Genomic DNA, 19,801 nt, shown 5'->3' on the forward strand with positions numbered 1-19,801 from the left:
TACGATGCAGAAACATACAATACAAGATGAGACTCTTTATTGTCCTTTTATGTGTCTTTGACATCGGAATTGGTCAAAGTTAGGCCCTCCTTTACAAGACCCTCCCTGTTTAAGCTTTCTTTACGTCTTGGAATCTGCTCCTCGCTGGTTTCCATGCCCTACAAGTGACCCAAAACTTTGCTGTTTCCATCTTCAGCCCTCCCTGATTTCTCCCACATCATTTTCTCCCAAACTCCCTCTGATGGCTACCCCCACGGCTGCTCATTTCTAATTCACAACACTGCTGGTTTCTGACTGCAGAGGCCGTGAAGAGGTCTGTGAGTCCAGGCCACAGAGCAGCCACAGCTGATAGTCCCATCGCTACATGTTCCCCGCAAATGACTGCTGGTCATCACTCGTGAGCCTCGACTCTCCACCGTGGCGAAATGACCTTCCAACTCCAATCAAACTTGAAGTCTCATTCTGTCTTCTGTAACAGGGAGAAGATTTTTTATCATGTCACTCTCTCTCTCTCTCTCTCTCTCTCTCTCCACTGAATCGCATCTTTTCTTTCTCCTGCTCCTTTCCTCTCTGGGTAATATTTCATTCTCTTTTTCAAGCACTGCTCTCTAACTCGATTGTTCTTCGCTCTCAGAAATATAATCCAGTGTAGGTTTCTCTGGTTTTCTGCAACACAGTGATTGCTTAACATGGGCTAGACCGCCAAAAAAAATCAAATCATCGAAGTAAGTAGAGAATAATTTAATACAGTCTGCCGTTGTTTTTCACTATAAGGAGTGTCCAAGCACCTAAAGTAGACTATTCAAATCATCAGTCTGCATCCAGGATCGACTCGTTTTTTTTTTTTCATATTAAGCACAACAATTTCACACAAAGAAATTCAGGAGCGGCAGCTTAACGCTATTTTTCCCCCTTCACAGGTTTAACTAGGGTTGGCAAAAATATAAACACAGAAATGTAATGTCAGTGTGAGTCGTGTGATACTTGACTGAAAATGCCGGATCCAAATATTGATATTTCAATTTTCACACATGACACACACAGATTTCATCGTTTCATCTCCTCATGACTCCTAAGGGTGGCACTCCTGACATGACAGTAGGATAATGTGGGGCAGCTAGGTAACATGACGTTAAGAGATTAAGCATGATGTGGACTCCAAATTGTTGAATACATGTTTTTAATCCAGCGTATGACCTTTGTAGGAACATTTTGTATTCTTCAGTTAATCAGATATCATGGTGCATAATCATACTGTCTTACAATTAATCAATGATGGCAGAATCGTTGTATCATGATATTATCTTTATCCTGGTCCCGTATCATGCTGGTATACGGGGAAGTCATGCAAGCCAAACGTTTGGTGGGACTAAATAAGAGTTGGGTCAAGGGGACCTTCGTAGAAAAATTGAAAGAATTATGCCATTTTGAAACATATATAAGCAAAGGCGGTATTATTTCTCCATCAGTCAACCTCAGTTGAATCATGCAAAATTCCTCACATCCGAATTGCTTAGTTTTTCATAACTTTCTTTTTTGAATCAGATCTCTCGCATACTTGAAATATTATCTATCAATACTAAAAAAGTCATGTCGGATAATTTAAAAACTTGTTTGAATGGGCATGATGCCTCTGACGGATCGTGAGCATCTTGCAGCTCTGAAAAACACACAAACGCATATCTAATAGTTAAAACATGCAGGTTTACATAAAAGCAGAATAATGTGGCACTGAACCTAAATAGAAGAAATACTTGAAGCCTTGTCTTGACGGCCAAATTGAAAAATTCCACTCAGGTACGGCCATGACTTTCCCATCCTTCAGTCGGTTCAATTTAAAAAAAAAATGTCTCCTTTGAAATGCCGGGGAATGTTTTAGCATCACGTTCCTGCAGACAAGCTTTGAATCTGATAAAATCTTCTTTTTTTTTTTTTTTTACATTCACTGAGCCTTTTGAAAAAGGAAGCTATCAGCACTACTTTGATTGCAATACATCTCCACCCTTGAATTTGTGTAGATCAAGGTTATTGAACTCATTATGGAGGATTTAAGGATAAAAAGCTTTGGATAAATGCCTTGGCTGTATCAAATATGAAAGAAGTACATCAGGCGCCATAATGAAGCCTTCGGGATTAACAATGTACCATCATTCAGCTGTCAGATTGATTGTGCCCTGCAGGAACGGCGCTAAATAACATGCAGAATGAATAACTGATTTACTGGCTACTCACGCACTGACCCTTATGTTCTCGTTTAACCACTTACCACTTCTGCTACACTGCTGCTAGTCACCCAAAGGCAGGTCACATTCACGGCGGTTTGCTGAGTTTTCTACAGAGTTCAATGAAAGTTGAAGTCGGGAGGATTCACATAGACGCTGTGACCACAAAGAGGAGGCGGGGGGGGGGGGGGGGGGGGGGTTGGCTGCAGCCCAAACTCAAGGACTGAGCAGGGAGGGAGGGAGTAAGAAAAAGAGTGTAAACAAGTTTTATTCTGAGGAAAAAAAAGATCCTGTTGGTCCATGAACTACTCATCTGTTGCTGTTTTTATTACACGTTTATGTTTGATTTTGTTGCTGTAAAGGGGCCATATAAATAACATTTACTCTCATCTGTTCCATGATAACCTTCTTCAAAGGGGTATGACGAATGAGGACAGACATAGACCTCTGGAATCGTTTTTTTAAATGTGAGGCACGATCAGAGAAAATGTACTCTGAACTTTACTGACGCAATGCTTTGAAAAGCTCTGAGAGAGAAGTGGCAAAGAATCCGTCACATGTTAGCCAGTAACAGCTTTACTTTACAGTTTGTACAGATAAGGGCCACACTAATCTCTACAGTGAGACCTTGGAGGATGCCAATAAATCAGGAAACAGCGCATTCTTGTTAAAGGTTATCCATGTGATGGCCTTTTGTTACATTTGTTTCACTCAACAAATTGCTAGTCTGTGTAAAGCGTATTCTGGGAGGTCGGTGTGCAAAGTTAAAGTGAGAAGCCAAAGAAAATAAAGCTGAAGATGATGGTGGCAGTGATATATTCCAGACAGACTGACCATTTATTCCAAAAAACTGCTCTGTGAAGCTCGGACGACTTAATGCACACAATGACCTTCTGTGTGTGTGTGAGTCTGTTTTAAGACCCAAACAAAGGCTCATTCTTCAACTGTCCAGACAGTTGCCTTTCCAGATACGTCTGAAAACCAAAACCCGGTCATGTGCGGGCTCAGAGAATCAACTGAAGGTGCACACGGCTCAGTTAATTACACCGGTTCAGAGTTTGGATTCATTTTACCGCTTCTTCCATTTACTCGACTTCTACCAGTGCCATCTTTGATGACCTGTCAGCTAGGTCACGCTCAGCTTGCCGCCAGGGTTTTTACTGGTGTTCTGTTTCTGCTGCGGCGCACCTGTCCATCTGTTACTGGTGACTAGCAGTTCTCACAAATGTGGCTGGTTCACTACAGCAGTGTGAACACAAAATAAACACATTTTTGCTTTCATATAACTGCAGTAAACACATTTTTAAAAATACATCATATTGCAGATTTGTTAAAAGTAGAACATTCAGAATCTGTTCGGTTTGCCTGCGAGACCAGAGATGCGAACAAATGTTAAAATGTTTTTTTTTTTTTTGTTTTTTTTACTGGAGTTTGGATGGAAGATCTTTAAAGCAAACTGGAGACTTCAGGGAAAAGTCAAAGCTCATAGGTTGCATGTAATTTCTTGCTTGAGTTGAAAACATCTCCCAGTTCTGTCTTGGACTGTCGTCTGGACTCTGTAGAGGAGGTGGGTGAGAGGAGGATGTTAGTGAAGCTGACATCCACCATGGACAACCCCTCTCACCCCCTGCATGACACTGTGGGGCCCCTGAGCAGCTCCTTCAGCAGCAGACTCAGACACCCACCCTGCAAGACAGAGCGCTACCGCAGGTCGTTCATCCCATCTGCTGTCAGACTGTTTAATCAGACTGTTTAACAACATCACCACCTCATGCTACACACTGTAAATCCCTTAGTTACTGTGTAATTTCAGTTTTTATTTAACTGATGTAAATATGTTTGATTTGATTTTAACTTCTATTTTTATTTTTAATAATTATATTCCCGTCCCCTGTTTTCTGGAGCTGCTGTAATGCACAAATTTCCCCCACGGGGGATCAAGAAAGTTTATCTTTATCTTTATCTTTATCGGCACATGGTCCAGCATGAATAAATAATAATAATAATAATAATAATAACATTATTTATCTAGCACCTTCTAAAAACACAGGTTCATAAAGAGCTTTAACGTACAGCATAGAAACAAGCGTGAAGCACAAAAACAAGAGAACAAGAACAGAGCAAAAGAAACCAAACACAGAGGAGCAAACACAGTAGATCACAAACAACAGCGAGAATATAGAAATCAGAAAAACAAAACACAACACAACAGCAAACAGACCAGACACATTAAGATACCCCCCCAAAAAAATATTTAACCCAAACACAACAAGACCCGAGATAAGACCCATCATAAGAACTCAACAACATGAGCTGAGACCAAGAGGACCAGAGAGAGGAACTAAAAGAGCTACCAGCCAATAAAAAACAGAAAACAGCAATTAAAAGGCAAAAGCAATGAGAGAAGTGAGAGCAATAGAGACACGCAAACAAATGATCATGATATTAGTAATAATAATAAAATAGAAAAAGATTGGAGAGCCATAAGAGAAGTTAAAGGAAATAAAATCAGTAACTTCAGATGAAAATATGAATAAAGAAACAAACAACAAAAGGGAATAAGAGCTGTAATAGTAACAGAAGGAAATTTAGGATAAAGTTTTAAAATAGTAGGAGATGAAATGTATTGATATGTACTTCAAATCTGCAATGATGTAGAACGAAATCCTTCTGCATAAAATGTGTTTTACCTTTCTCAACCTCACACCATTCCCTCCAACTATTTCTTTTTAACACAACGACATGCACACACCCCGACGTTTATTCATACACCTGTCCTCTCATTTTAAAGGCAATGCAATATCTTTTAAAGGAAATGCATGCGCTACATTGGACAGGCAGGCTGCCCTGACATTTACTCTGGAGTTGATTATGAGGAAGACAAAAAGCTGCAAACATCAGCACCTTGAACGGCTCCAGCTTTTACTGTGCATCAAAAAAAGGCACTCTCAACTGGAGTCATGCACCCTGTCACTTGTTTATGGGGGGGGGGGGGGATCTCAGCATTGACTTAGTCATCCCTCCTTTCAAAAAACACTCCTGACAGAGTGTCTGCCCTCTTTGTCATGCTACATTTATGCAGAGCACTGCAGCCATCACAGCGTCTGACAGGCCCGCCGCCAGACTCTCAATGCAGTAGTTTTCACATCCAGCCTGACAAGTAATATGGCCAGAGCACATTGATAAGGGTCCATGGCTATTACAGCCCAGCCAGTTAAAGTCTCACAGTGTCAATAAACTGCAGATGGTGCATTTGAGGCCTCTGTAGCATGAAATTATATTCGATAATAAAGCTAACAGAGTTTTCTGAAAGGTTTTACTCCTACCATCAACACACTTTTAATTAAAACCAACGATGTTTGTATTGACATAACCATCCATGAGTTTGAAGAACTGGCTAAATGCATGGTGTAGATACTCTATAATGTATTTTTCTTTTTTTTATTTATTATTTAAGCCTGGTGACTCAAATGTAATCAAGAGTTCAAATACACCAAAAAACTACCTAAAAGCTGCTGTGAGGAACTTTGGTTTGCAACCCCCCCCCCCCCCCCCCGAGGACAAACGTACATCTTATCTGGAGCTGTTAGGGGTTCAATGCCTTGCTAAAGGCACATAGGAAGCACTAGGGAAGTGGCCTTGCACCTCTCCAGCAACCGGACGAACTTCCATATTTTAGGTTCGCACCGGGACTTGCCTTCGTCCACTTTCAATTCCTGCCACCAAGGTTTTCAAAACCTGGTTATGCCGCCTTTGACTCGACCTTGCAACTGACTTACCTTACAGCTTGTAAATGAATGAATCCACATGTGAACATGAGACACTGAAAGTGAAAGATTCCTGGTTCTATTCAAGTCAAAGCTATTTTGCTAGCTGTAAATAAAAACAAGTGAGGGGGTACGAGCAGGCATTAAAACCACCCTCTGCTAAAATGAATCCATGCTTCATTGCTTCCTTTGTATTGCTTCCACTGTGTCATGTTGAAATGCAGCAATCGTTCACCAACCTGCCTCCTCCTCCTCCTCCTCCTCCTCCTCCTTCCAAGGGGAAAAGACGCATTAAGAACAAGAACGCTTGCACAGAAACAGCATGTCACTTAAATGACTGATTGTGTCAGGGTCAAGACTTATGAGGAGAAATTGCCGCCTTTATTCCACTCCAACATATTGAACCAAACACACACAGCAGCATTTTAAAAAGGGGGCTATGCATTCAGCGCCGCTAACCACCAAACATCGGGCAGATTCAGCGCACAGTGCCAGAGTGTCTGAATGATTCACAGGGGCCAAAGATCATCCTCGCCGAGAATTGCTTTATGATTGTGTGCTTAGAGGCATTTTCAGACTGCAGAAGAGAGTGAAAGCAGTGAATTGACATCACAACCTCTGAGGTCTCGCTGCTCTGCACCAAATAATTAATAACCGTGATAATCTCAGCAGGTATTTGACTCTCCGGGCCAAAGGGATACCATAAGAAATGGGTTTTTTTAAACTCTGAGCTATAGGGACGACCTTTTCCTGGAAGGTGAGACTGCAGCAGGACAACAAGGTCATGTGGTATGATTTCATACAGGTGGGCTACAGTGACCTGCTGGTGTTTGTTATAAATCCTGATTAACAGCCATGCAGGTCGAGCGGGGGGTGCAGACAGAGAGCAGTGGAGGTGACCGAGGGCTGAGCATCAACAGATGGTCTGACACTAAAGTGAGGCTGGACAGGCTGGACAGGAAGCTTTCAGTTATGATGTGCTTTAACAAATCACTCCTCAGGATTTAAAGGCAAACAAACAAACTGCATTGAAGGGCTTGAACCATAATGTAAGTGACACCTGCTATTGGTTATAAGAGAATTGTACAATAGTCATCTGTCAGAGCAGAAGCATGCATCAGCCTAATGGCCTGCAGATTTTAAAAAAATCATCTTAGTGATATGGCTCACAAAATGCCAGATTTGATGCATTAAAAAAGATTACGCCATCTTTCAAGAAAAGTTCAAATCATGCACAAAGTTATGCTTAAACATATTCTTCTTGTCATCCATCTTTGTTACTGAACTTCTTCTTTAGTATTCGACATCTTCAATCTTAATTAAGGATAAAGTTCAGTATTATTTTGAGGGCAACAAATCATGAAGAACGTACACAATTAAGGGAAATGTTGAAAAAGGGGCAACCGAGTTTGCATAGCTCATATTTCTAAATTTGTGTTGCTTTTATTTTTGCAGATTGCAATCACCTAAAAGCTGCCCATCTTAATGAGTGAATGCTGTAGCTGATAAATGTTTGATGTTTTTTGCTTTTAAAGATTCATCACCAGACGTCCATTACCAAAATTGTTTCCATTAACTTATCTGTCAATGAAGGGGTCATTTAAGGACTGCTCGACATAATGCAACATAGAGGTATTCATGCTTGCCTCTTGTGCTTCATTTAGAAGAAAGATGTTAGTACGTATTTTCATGGATTCATTCATCTTGATAATTTTGTGGACATGTCTTTAAATTGTGTCAACCATCTCACAGTAATTCTACTTTTGGGTCTGTGAAGCTGTAACCTTATATGGGTGAAGCACCTAAGTAGTAGCAGATCTATAAATGGATAGGAGCCAACTATATGTTGTCAGCAACTGTTTGCTAGACAGAGAGTCTACATCTGATACGTATACAAATCAGTGTCATGTCATCTTTATTGTTTTATAGTGATGCACCCAAATGGAAAGGAATTTGTGGGCTGTACCTTCTAGCAGAATATAAGCAACACTGTGTGATGAAGACTTTGCCATTTTGCCATTTTGCCAATGATTGTCAATGACTGTGAGATCTTGGTCAGCATGGGTCAGCGATGGTCTGCACTTTGTCAGCCATGTGTGTTGTGTTTCTGTGTTGTCTGACCATGGCTGAATAAATCTAAGATGATCCACAGTCTGTTTCACGATTTCATAATTGTCCATCTCACACAGAAATAACCCCCACCTAACAAAAGACGTGTCAAAAACAGTTTCCTCGACCTGTTTTCAGCTATTTGTTGTGCAACATAGTGTACCTGGAGAGGGGGTATTTTTTCCCGATGGCAGCGTGGGGGTCCTGCTGGCGGATGGCTCGGATGGCAGTGGGTGCTGTAAACATGGAGGAGGCGCCGTTCTCAGACATGACACGGAAGAAGGCCCCAGCGTCCGGGGTCCCAACAGGCTTACCCTGAAAACAGGCAACAGCTGGTTAGTAAAAAAAAAAAAAAAAAACGTGTAGCACGGGTGAAAACATATAAATCATAAGAGTGACTGTCAACCAAGCAAATAGCTTCACAGCAATAATTCAACATTGTTCCACAGTACATATTTACTGTTCACTAGAAAGCATTAATATTCATGGAGCAGCTGTTTGGAGGCACACTGGAAGGCTGCCTCCAAGACGGATGGATGGGGGGGGGGGGCCGAGAAATCCCCGGATTAGTAAACACAGTTGCACTATAAGAGGAGTATTTGTCTAGAAGAAAACAGATATAGACAGAAGAATGCCCGCAGGCGTTTGCGTCCAACGGCGATTCCAATCGTGTTTCTGGGATTCAACGAGACCGTCCCAACAGTGAGCACACAACTGCAGATGAATGAATAATGGTTAACATCAGAAGTGAGTCCTGGCTGTCAGTTTTGCTCCGAGTAAATATTTGTGTTTTCAAATTGACCAAAAGAGAGACACAAAAAAGGTTGGCAGCATCGTGCCTGAAGACAGACGGGCTGCTTGAACTAGAGTCGCCTGTCGACACGTCGCGAGTGTGTGTGTGTGTGTGTGTGGAGCCAAAAGGAAGGCAGAATCATTTATTTCCCCAGCAGTAATGCTTATAAAGAAATCAGCGGGCTAATGTAATGTGTGGCACTTAACGGGAGGAAAACACTGTAACACACACGAGGTAAGGTGAGCAGTGATTCTCTGTTGACGCTCCGTGATTGGCACCTTGAAAAGAGAAAGTTAGGGTTGTCACAAAACCAGATGATACCAAACTTTGACTTGATTCCAATCCAATATTGATACCTGTTTGAATATCACCCATGAGGTATAATAATTACAAAAGTTTGGTTCGACCCAGACATTGTTTGAGCATTACATTTGGCAGCATAAAGAGAGACAGTGTGGGGGAGGCTCTCCTTGAACCTGTCACACATTCAGGTGTGCAGAGATTTTTCCTCATCGTATTAGTTAAACATGATAGCGCAAACAATCCCTCGCTGCCAGATCACTGCCTGCCTACTGACACCTTCATGTTTCATGTTTTGACCACATTTTGCACTGCATGTAGCGTAGTTGATGACGCAAGAAACGCAGAAGCCCGAGCAGTCTGTTGAGATGAATGTCAGCGTTAAGTCTGGTGGCTTATGTTTCTTTTCTGATAAGATTTAAGGAGCAGCAGAAGCCAGGCGCTCAAAGTAGACGGAGATCACCTCAACCTTCAGCGAGGTGATCGTGATCAGAATCAGAATCAGAATCTGAATCGGATTTCATTGCCAAGTATATTTACACATACAAGGAATCTGTCTTGGTGTGTTGGTGAAAAACAACCAACAAGAGTTGGTGAGTTAACGGGGCACTACTACCACCCGACATCCCTGATGCCCAGCCACCAGCATTGGACTCAGTCGTCCCCACAACCACCGCCGTCCTCATTCATGGACGGCCTGCTCCGGACCTCCACCTCAGCGGCAAGGAAGTGTGGATCAGGAACGCGAGGACTGCAAAGGAGAAATCCTTCCTGCATCTTATTACATCTCCACCTATCCCATTTTTCTAAACAATGAGTAAAGTCTTTTAGCAGCTCTTTTATAAATCGCCTGGAGATATAATGATTGATTGATTGATCAACAACATGGTGCAGAAGTGATTCAGGGTTTAAAGACGTCTACCTAGTCGACGTACCTCATAGAGGATGGTGCTGTTGCCGTGGAGCAGAGGGCCGTAGCAGATGTAAGAATGGCCGACGACCCAGCCGAGGTCTGACGCAGCCCACCACACCTGCAACAGGTTCAAAAGACACTCATGGAAGGCAAACACAGTGCACTGAAAGTTGAGAAAACTCGATCAACACTGTCTTTACATTCAACTGAAGGCACTCTAAATGTTAATCCAGAAGCTTATGTTGTAAAAAAAAAAAAAAGAAAAGATGAATGTGAATAAAGAAAAGAAAAACACACACCCTACGACTGCTCAGTTACCATGAATATTATATGGTGCTCAGATCGTCTTTTTCAAGTACAGAACAATCTGTCTCTCTGCGCTCTCTGTATGCTCTTTGTTCTAAAGCGCAGCTCTGACTGAAGAAGACGCCGCTTTATTGCCTTACATCTCCAGGACTGAGTCCATAAATATTTGACATGGTCCATTTCAGCATCACAGCGTAGCCCGCAGTGTCTCGCACGACGCCCTGGGGGACGAGATAAGGAGAGAAAAACATCAGACAGGTGACAGGTACGGCCAGGGGGTTTAATATCGGTCTCAAACACAGTCACTCTGTAGCGGGGGAGGGGGGTGGGGGGTGGGGGAGTTTGAAATGTTTACATATGATTGCTTCTGAGAAGTGGTGTCAAGTTCCTGCTTCTTGTCTTTAGCGCTGTTGTAAAGAAATGTTCAAGCAAAGTGTCCTTGAGTCCTCTTGTCTGCAATCAGAGTTAAGGTCTCAGCACATCAATAACTTCAAATGACACGGTCAATAAGAAAGAGAAAAGTAGGCAATAACCGCTCTATTAAGCTCAGCAAGCAGCCAGAAGGTTGATGTTTTTTTATACTTCGTTGGCCAAAGATGATGCTTTTTGAAAATACTGGATTTTTTTTTTTTTTTTTTCAACATTGGAAGGCTGCCTGCAGGCAACTCTTCCTGCATGAGCCGCCGCTCCTGCTGTTGAAGTGCTCAGTCTTATTTATGTCACAGCGATGATGTTTAGATTTTGGCCCGGTTTGTTTTGCACAGAGACGAGTCACACGGGAGCTGTGACTGAAGGCGTTCAGACAAACAGAGCTGACTCTTTGTGAGTGTTTACATGACGTACATGTCTTCGAGTCGGGGGAATTGATGATCGTAGTGTCGGTACCTTTGGTGTTCCTGTTGTGCCAGATGTGTAGAGGACGTAGAGAGGGTGGTTGGAGGGAACGGGGACACAGTCGTGAGGCTGAGCTGTGGCCATTTCTTCATCCCAGTCCAGGCTCAAATCTGGACTCAACGATACTCTCTCCTAAAAGACAAAGAAACAATCGTATTCTTAGCGCAATAAAACAGCTATAAAAAGGGAATTGTTTGATTGTTTCAATTCCTAGTCGGAGAAAAAGTCCAACATCAGATACATCTGCTGCAGTTTGAGCCGTAACTGTAACTTCTAAAGATAAACAGAAGATGCTGGTGGTGCTCTGGCCTCATTCTGCTGTGCTTACTTAATGTACTGCGTTGCTTTACCAGCAAAGGTTTTTCCTATTAGGGGGTTGACGGGGAGAGTAAACACAATCTCAAAAGTCAGCTTTAAAAAAAAAAAAAAGATTCTGAAGTTATTCTGAAAGCCTCAGCCTTGGATTAATTCTACAATTCACTTAGCAGACGCTTTTATCCAAAGCGACGTACATCAGAGAGTAAGAACAACACAAGCAAGGATCTAGAAAAAAAGGGAACAATGTCAGTAAGAGCAAACGATCAGCTTTGAGTCTGATTGGACACACAGGTGCTGACAGGAAGTGACCCGAGGCAAAGCACAACATTGAGGGCAGTTCTTGAGAGCTCTAATCAGTATAGAAACCATCTTATAAGTCGTCTTTATCAAACAAAAACCATCATCATCATCAATAATATGGAGACCATCATCATTAAGTTAGTAGGTATTCATGAAAGAGCTGGGTCTTTAGCTTTTCCTTAAAGGTGCAGAGGGACTCTGCAGATCCAATGGAGTTTGGAAGTTCATTCCACCACCAGGGGGGGCGACAGAGGAGAAGAGTCTAGTCAGCGTCTTAGGACCCTGTTGTCAAGGTTGGATCAGACGCCTTTCATTGGCAGAGCGTAGTAATTGAATAATTCATGCAAAAGACTTTGGTATCGCATATTTGCAGTTTTTGAAAAGTTTTTGTTTGCAACTATTTTGCTACATGTCACTTACAGTATATAGATGTATGCATTGTGTGTCTGAATCCAAATGTCAATATGGAAGGGGTCAAAAAAAAAAGCTTATTTGACTTAGTTATATAATGCTGCTTAAGAAAAAATAGTTCCTCTGTCTTTCCAGTTTCTTGTTCTCTGGTCTGAGATCAACAGCCCTCACATCTCCCTCTTTTGTAACTTCTCTGAATCTCTTTGATACTGTATTACCATTGAGGTATAATTCGACTCAGGCTGAGGAAAAAGTCGGGGGTTATTTCTTTCTTTGGTACTCAACAAGACGGAGACATCATTCACTGTCACACAGATTCTTCTCCAGGCAGAGGACAGACAGCTGATGTAAACTCCAGCTTTTTTTATTCAGAGCCAAGCCGGAGAAAACTGCGGCTGATTGAACGAGCCTTTTCATGTGAGAAGCCCATGTTCACAGAGTCACAGCCCCCTTTTGCTTACTCAATGCAGTAAATTGATTAGGCAGCCGCTACCAGCTTCAAAGTGGTGCTTCACATGATTTTAAGTGGGACGAGTTTGCAGCGAAATTTCCTGTGAAAACTATTTCCCTGATAGCCCACCGAGTATCTCGCTAAATTGGCGATCTCTTCAGTCCGTGATTCGGGCCGATAACACAAGAGTACCCAAACCAGATGAAATAGATTGCTTTATGTTAATTTAAGAAGACGCCTGAGTCAGATAGAGGCACATGGTGTAACTGAACAATCTCAAACTGAGATACAGACTCCCAGAAAATGACTTCAGAAGCTGAACCGAGAGTCATTTCTCTTTCCCTGGCTTCACACTCTGTGCTTTTCTTTCATGTCTCTGTTAAGGTGAAGCTTTCTGTCGGCATGTCATGCAAGTTTTTGTGCCGTCCACACAGCTAAGCCAGTTTAAACACCGAGCCCGATGCTTTTCAATCCCTCACCTATTTTAAAACTACACGTGCATTATTGTATTCTTTCATCTGCTGTTGGGATTTGTGCTTTCCAGCTTACTTCTCCTTGCACATTTGCCATATTTAGCCAACAGAGCGTTGTAGCTGATCGAGTTAAAACGAATTAAATGATCTTATTGGTCCAATTCTCTCAACATGAGCCTAAGGGAGAGTCAACAGCAGCTATACTCTGACTTCACAGGTTTACACACGGCTGGCATATTTCAGATACATTAACATACTGTCAAATAAGCAGCAGGTTCACATTTACATACATTTACATTATAAAGACTTTTAATCCATGCTGCTGCATAAAAAAAAGTAAGACAGTGACTCCAAAACCGGATGGGGGGGGGGGCCCTCTGGGAGGACGCAGCAAAGGCTTAATAAAAAACAATGCACACAGTGGTCAACTTCATGTCATATCTCGCCCTCAGCTTGACCCTTTATGGCGGCTAATGGAGAGAGACTACAATGTGTGCTGTGGCTCAAAGTATGAGCTCCTCACAGCAGGAAGCCTAACAAGTTAAGACCACACAATCCACACAGACGAAGAGAAGCCTGTTTGATTGAAGGGTTTCACTTAAGCTGCATCTGTGCCATCAAATTCTTAACTGGCCTCTTACACAGTAGCTTACAGAGTTGCGGTGGGTAAGGGTGCACACTACCGCCGAGAGCCCTGCCTCCACTCTTTTTGCCGCATCCTACCTATGTGAAGGTGCAATTCACATGTACGCAAAACTCCTGAAAACCTCCTGAAATATTCGTGCTGAGCTGCAGGAGTGAACACAAGCAAGACACTCAGACTTTCCCTGGAATTTTCCCTGCCAGCCCCACGGTCAATTCCTCTCTAAAAGTGGCCTGTTGTATTTTTTCTTTCACTTCTCACACTAAAGTTGAAATTTGGTATTTTTCCGCAGACCATGTTTCAAATAAATTCTTAAGACAGAGGGATTTGTTCCTTAAAAGACCTTCATGATAGTATGTTTTAGTGTATGTGGATGCATTTTCCATCTACCAAAGGGGGGCCCTGCAGAAAAAGTTGAAGAACCACTGAAGCAAAGGACAACCAGATAATGGCCTCTTCTCCTTTCAGCGGTGAGAACACCGAAGTATCAAATACACAAGGACAAATCTAAGAGCTTCTACCCTCAGGGTTTAAGATCCAAAACGAGGACGCTACCTAAGACTGTCTTCTTATTTCTATTATTTTCCTTTTTCACACTTATTTTGCAAAACTTCAGAAGTAGAAGAAGAAAAAAAAAACCACTTCACTGTTTATCAAATCCCCCACATTACACTGCACTAGAAATAATTTGGCTTGGTGATGCATTCTGCTTCTTACCATGTTAGGCCTGTTGTAGATGAGGACTTTGGAGGGCCTGTGAGAGCTCATCTCCAAGGCCTTCTCCACCAGAGGGAGGTACTCCACTTTTCTGCCTGGCTCGATGCCAAACGAGGCGGTAACCATCAGCTTGGGCTGAGAAACAAAGAGACTGAGTGAGAAGTCGGTTGTGTTTGAAAACACCATGATTCTATAGCTGAGCACCATCGGGCTTGACTTGACATCTTTTTCTGCCTTTTTAAGAGGTTGGAAACGTGTTGAGCCAAATACAGACAACATAAGCAGTTTTCAGTATTCATAAGTATTTTCAGTAAGTCTTGAGATTGAAAAAAGTTAATACACACACAGTTTGTCCCACATAAAAGAAGATTGTCCTGAAAAGCTACAGTACAGCACAAGCTCCCATGGTGGTCGTTGTAAGGTACTGCAACTTCTACAGGATCGCTCAAGAAGAAAATAATCATTAGCTTTTCCTTTTATCTGCTTTAATGTCAGATTACAAAGGGAACAATCTATTACTATGATTTCTAAGAGAATACTTGTTCTTAAGAGTATTAACAATTCATCTGCTCTCCTCAAATGAACCTCAACAGTAAGAGTATTAACTCTTGATCAAGCAGTTCCTGGAAGATGAATAACAAAGCATTTCTTTGAAATTAATTCTGCATAAACACATTCAATGATAGGAATCATATCTCGAGGAACACTTCCTGTCAAAATATCACATTTGTGTTATCAACTCTTCCTTTAGCCCTGTTGTCAAATGTTTGTGCAGATGGTAATCACATCATATGTGAGTGAGCGCTTGCAGGAGGGAAAGGTGTGCCTTCCACGCTGAAGGATTTATTTGAAGCTTAACGAAACAAAGATGCCTCAGGCCCCTCTGGCTTGCAGTGCTTTGCATATAATTCAGAATGAATGGTGCACATTACTAACGCAACATGAAAATTAGGAATGCAAAATTATTAATGTGCACTCACATTGTTGCTCAGCTTTGTTTCAGTACTTGAAAAGAACAAAAAGTCATTGCATCAGCATATCCTTAGGTAGCCAGGGTGCTGAAGAGTGACTCTGATTTAATTAAGATCATGTTGTCACGCTGTCACGCTGTCACGCCTCAAGAAGAGATAAATCTCAACCACCAGGTGAATAACAAGACTTTGGTTTTTTTCTTTTCTTACCTTGGCATGATTGATGCGAACAGAGAGCTCTTTGGAAGCGAAGCCGCCAAAGATGAGGCTGTGTGGGGCACCGATCCGTGCGCAGGCGAGCATGGTGAACATCGCCTGAGGCACCATGGGCATGTAGATGACAACCAGATCTCCTTTCTGCACTCCATTCTTCACCAAGACTCCTGCTAACCTGGACACCTGGATCAAGAAACAGGGGGGGGGGGGACGCAGAGTACTTAAAGACAACATTCTGGCATCAAGATTCACTGACTCTTTCAAATATCTGCACAAATCCACTTCAACTGTCCTTGATTGCGATAACAAACATGTTGTGATTAATTAATGTTGCGAAAAGGCACATTGTGCATTTCTTCATGTGAAATGTTTCTTGATTATTTATGCTATTATGTTTCTACAAATCCATTACTGGCTACATAAATAGAGAATTATAAGACAATTAAATGAGCTCTTTTTATTTTTGGAAACCATATTTAATTACTTTTTCCCTTTGAGGAAAATAAACTAATTAAGATGTAGCCAAGTGTTCGTTCAATTGGAACACATTCTGATAACAGCGCTTGCTTTGGAGGCTGGTTCAAACTCAAACATCTGTCCAAATGTCAATCAAGTTAATTACTTCTTTTTCTATCTGTTTTAGTTGTTGTGCTGCCCTTTATGCTAATTGTGGCTCACGCTGCCCTTGCAGAGACAAAAACTTGGCCAATTGTCTTAGCGGAAGGGTGGAACATTTATTCATCGTCATGGCAACACTGACTATTTATTTTTTCAGTGCACAAAATTCCAGCTGCAGTTTTCTGGTCTAACAGGCGATGTTTTACCACAAATTCTGGGAGTAAAGATCGCGGTTAAGATCCAGGGCTGCTCAGATCTGTGACTTTGGCATTTGATAAAAAATCACCTGGTCCTGCAGTTCTCTGAAAGTGATGATCTGCTTAGTTCCAGTCACTGGGCTCTCATAAATGATTGCAGGCTGCTCTCCACGACCGCTCTCTACATGACGATCCACAGCGTTGTAGCACATGTTCAACTTCCCTCCAACAAACCTGAAAGAGAAGCACAAACAAACAAAAATCAATCAGCAAAAGAAGTAAACCGATCAAAGATTAATAATAGTTTTTAACATGTACTGGAAAATTATTTTTTAAGTAAGACATACAGTTAGTGTGTCCCAACTGGTGGGTCACTGAGCCGTTTTCAGTGTGTTGCATGTGCGTCCATGGAAAAAACTACTTTGTCAGAAGTGCTTTTAAACATGTTAGTTTTGTTCTCTTTGTTGTGTACCATCTAAAAGTACAAAACATTAAATTAAATGTTTTTAAATCCATTAAATTAATCTGATTGGTTAAAAAATATTTTTGAAAAACTGCAATTTACAAGAAAGAGTTGGTAGTGTGTCCTGATGCTATAACATGAGAACCACTGCTTAAGATTATATACTTGTGCCTTTTTTTTTATTTATTATTGATAAACATAATGTTGTAAAGTGTCTATTCTTGGTTGGTAATGAGAAAATGGAACACAACCTGAAGAATTGAACTCAAAGAAAAAGCATATGCATTAATGTGTGCCAGCAGCGCACAGTAAATCACTGTAGTTGATAAAGCGACAGTTTCAAAGCTGTGCATATGGATGAAGAGCAGCGAGCAGGTTGAGCAGATGGTGTCTGGGAAACTGCTGTTTTGGAAGGCAGACAGAGAGGAACACGCTGGCTGTGTACCTTCATTTGAACAGTCTGAGACTTAAGCAGCTCCTGCTACTTTGAGAAAAAAAGAAAAAACACCCACAGAAATATTTTCATTTTCATTACATTCTCCTTGCAGGACCATTATGTAGGCTGCCATGCATTTTAATAATGTATGCTTTTATCCAGTGACATTTAGTAGAATTTAAGATACGATTTAGTTATAATAAATCCAGTGTGTGCCTACTACTGCACCTCGTCTTTAGCTAGCAAAACTTTCATTCAACTCTCGGAAGTGACTAACCAAGAATATACATATTGTTTCCTTTTATTTAGATTATGTACAATTTTCTTTTTCTGCTTTGAAAATGATTTCTAACTATTTTTAATTAACAGGCGTATGTTTTGTCATTATTTTGTTATCATTTGATATTGTAGGCACGACCTGGAGCTTTCATAAACGGCACCTGGGTCTGTGTCTGAACTTTCACGTTTATTTACCTTTTACCGAGGTTAAAGCCGTACTGTCATACTTATCTCACTCTGTAACTCCACTTATCATCTCTATTATCCAGTTTTGTCTTTTAATCAAACCCATATCCACTTAATACTTGTAATACACTAAATTATGTTTCTTATTACTGAGCAACCTGACCAAAGAATTTCCCTTAGGGATTATTAAAGTTCTATGTCATCTCATCTTATCCTAATTTCCTTTTCCCAATAAAAACATTGACTCTTATCTTTCATCGAAAATATTAATAATAACTGATTGATTAGAACTCTAGCCTATGTCAAAGAAATCTACAAATAAGTCATATTTTTTAAAGAAGAGACTACTGGAGACCAGAAAAACTCAAATTATGTCCATTTTATTGATTATGTAATCTTCATAACTATCTGGATCTTACTGCCAAAATTGTTTTTTTTTTTAAATCTATTTTTTTGTACATTCTTAATTTTTCTTTTTTTGTTATTTAAATTGTACTGTGTTCACTTCTTGTTTGCAATCTTTGCTCTTTGCTGCTGTAACAATGTTCCCCCATTGTGGGATAAATAAAGGATTATCTTATTTTAATGTCCAGTACTACTTTAATTAGTCTACCAGGCTAAGTTGTAAGCAATTAAGGGTCATACATTAAATCTGAAAATAATCGTTCATTTATTTCCCTTAAGTTCGAAACCTTTTCAGGGACATCCAAGTAAACAGAGCTTTGAGAATATTGGCTATGACTTGGAGATAGGTGGCAGTCAAGCGCAAGTTGTGTACCCTTCCATGTTTCTCATGTTTTCCACTCTTTAACAGTCCCACTTGTCACATGAAAGTGTCGCGCAGAAATCCCTCTTGCTGTGTTTGCTTGTCACACAGATACCTACCAGTTTGGAAACACTGGGTCCTCAGCGTGCAAAGTTTTACTCCACGGTTCAAACCAGTTAATATCCTGTCCCATCTGACTCCAGAAAGTCTCGGGATTGTCCCTCGCTGAGGCAAAGGCTCGACTGTACGAGGAATCTGATGCATAGTTCCTGCAACACCGCAAGGCGTAATACTTCTTTAAATCTGCACATGCATGGGATCCTGCAGCTCTAATGCCTTGTTGTTGTGCAGCTGAAAAAGTCCACAGTTTCCTCCCGAGTGTCCTTTTGCGCAGCAGGGAGTCGCAGTGACTCAGGCGCAACATGTGTTTTATTTGGAAGTGCATTGTTGCCGTTGTTGTTTCTAAAAGGAGAAACTTTCACGCAATGCTACTTCTTCCGGTGTTTCCCTGCAGGTGAGGCACCCGAGATCCTACTACACAACTCTGAGCCGACGTCATCAGTAGTGGGGCCACTTAAAGGGAGACGTCAACAGAAAATCCTTACAATCCACTGAAGGAATGCGAACTATGAACTGGATGTACTTGACGCAGGAGGAGCTGTGAGGCACAATCTAAACTGTAGCACAACTCCACAAAACTTTAATGCAAAACAAAAGAAAAACACTGTAAACCAGCCATAAGTAGGCTTTTATTTTTACTAATAGAGTGTTCATTCATGTAATCTGTTTGAATACAAATCACAGTGAACCAGCCTGCAGTGTTTGTTATAAAAAGCTGTGGCTTAACTTTTGAACTTTTGGTGGTCTGCTTGAATAAAATCCTTCTTTTAGCAACAAATTCCCTAGAGACGTTAACTGGGAATTTCACTTGTAAGGAAAACAACTCATAAAACTGCCAAAAGCACCTTAGCCTACTAATTTTTAAATATGCGACACACTTGACATTTGAGAACTTTTAAATAAAAATCTGGTTTCATCCGCTAATTATTCAT

The 19,801-nt window shown here is 41.2% G+C and overlaps 1 protein-coding gene across 1 annotated transcript in view; it reads right to left on the reverse strand.

Annotated features, from left to right (window-relative positions):
* Positions 1-19,345, reverse strand: part of acss3 (acyl-CoA synthetase short chain family member 3) — a 43,172-nt gene extending 23,827 nt beyond the window's left edge. The window contains exons 1-8 of the mRNA XM_065951056.1: positions 18,869-19,345; positions 16,709-16,853; positions 15,799-15,987; positions 14,618-14,752; positions 11,296-11,436; positions 10,551-10,631; positions 10,127-10,222; positions 8,262-8,413 (exon numbers count right to left, since the gene is read on the reverse strand). Coding sequence (XP_065807128.1) covers positions 8,262-8,413; positions 10,127-10,222; positions 10,551-10,631; positions 11,296-11,436; positions 14,618-14,752; positions 15,799-15,987; positions 16,709-16,853; positions 18,869-19,194 — 1,265 coding nt within the window. The 5' untranslated portion in view covers positions 19,195-19,345. The remainder of the gene's footprint in view (positions 1-8,261; positions 8,414-10,126; positions 10,223-10,550; positions 10,632-11,295; positions 11,437-14,617; positions 14,753-15,798; positions 15,988-16,708; positions 16,854-18,868) is intronic.
* Positions 19,346-19,801: the final 456 nt, after the last annotated feature.

The sequence above is a fragment of the Labrus bergylta genome, chromosome 23 (genome assembly GCF_963930695.1).
Source record: "Labrus bergylta chromosome 23, fLabBer1.1, whole genome shotgun sequence".
NCBI lineage: Eukaryota > Metazoa > Chordata > Actinopteri > Labriformes > Labridae > Labrus > Labrus bergylta.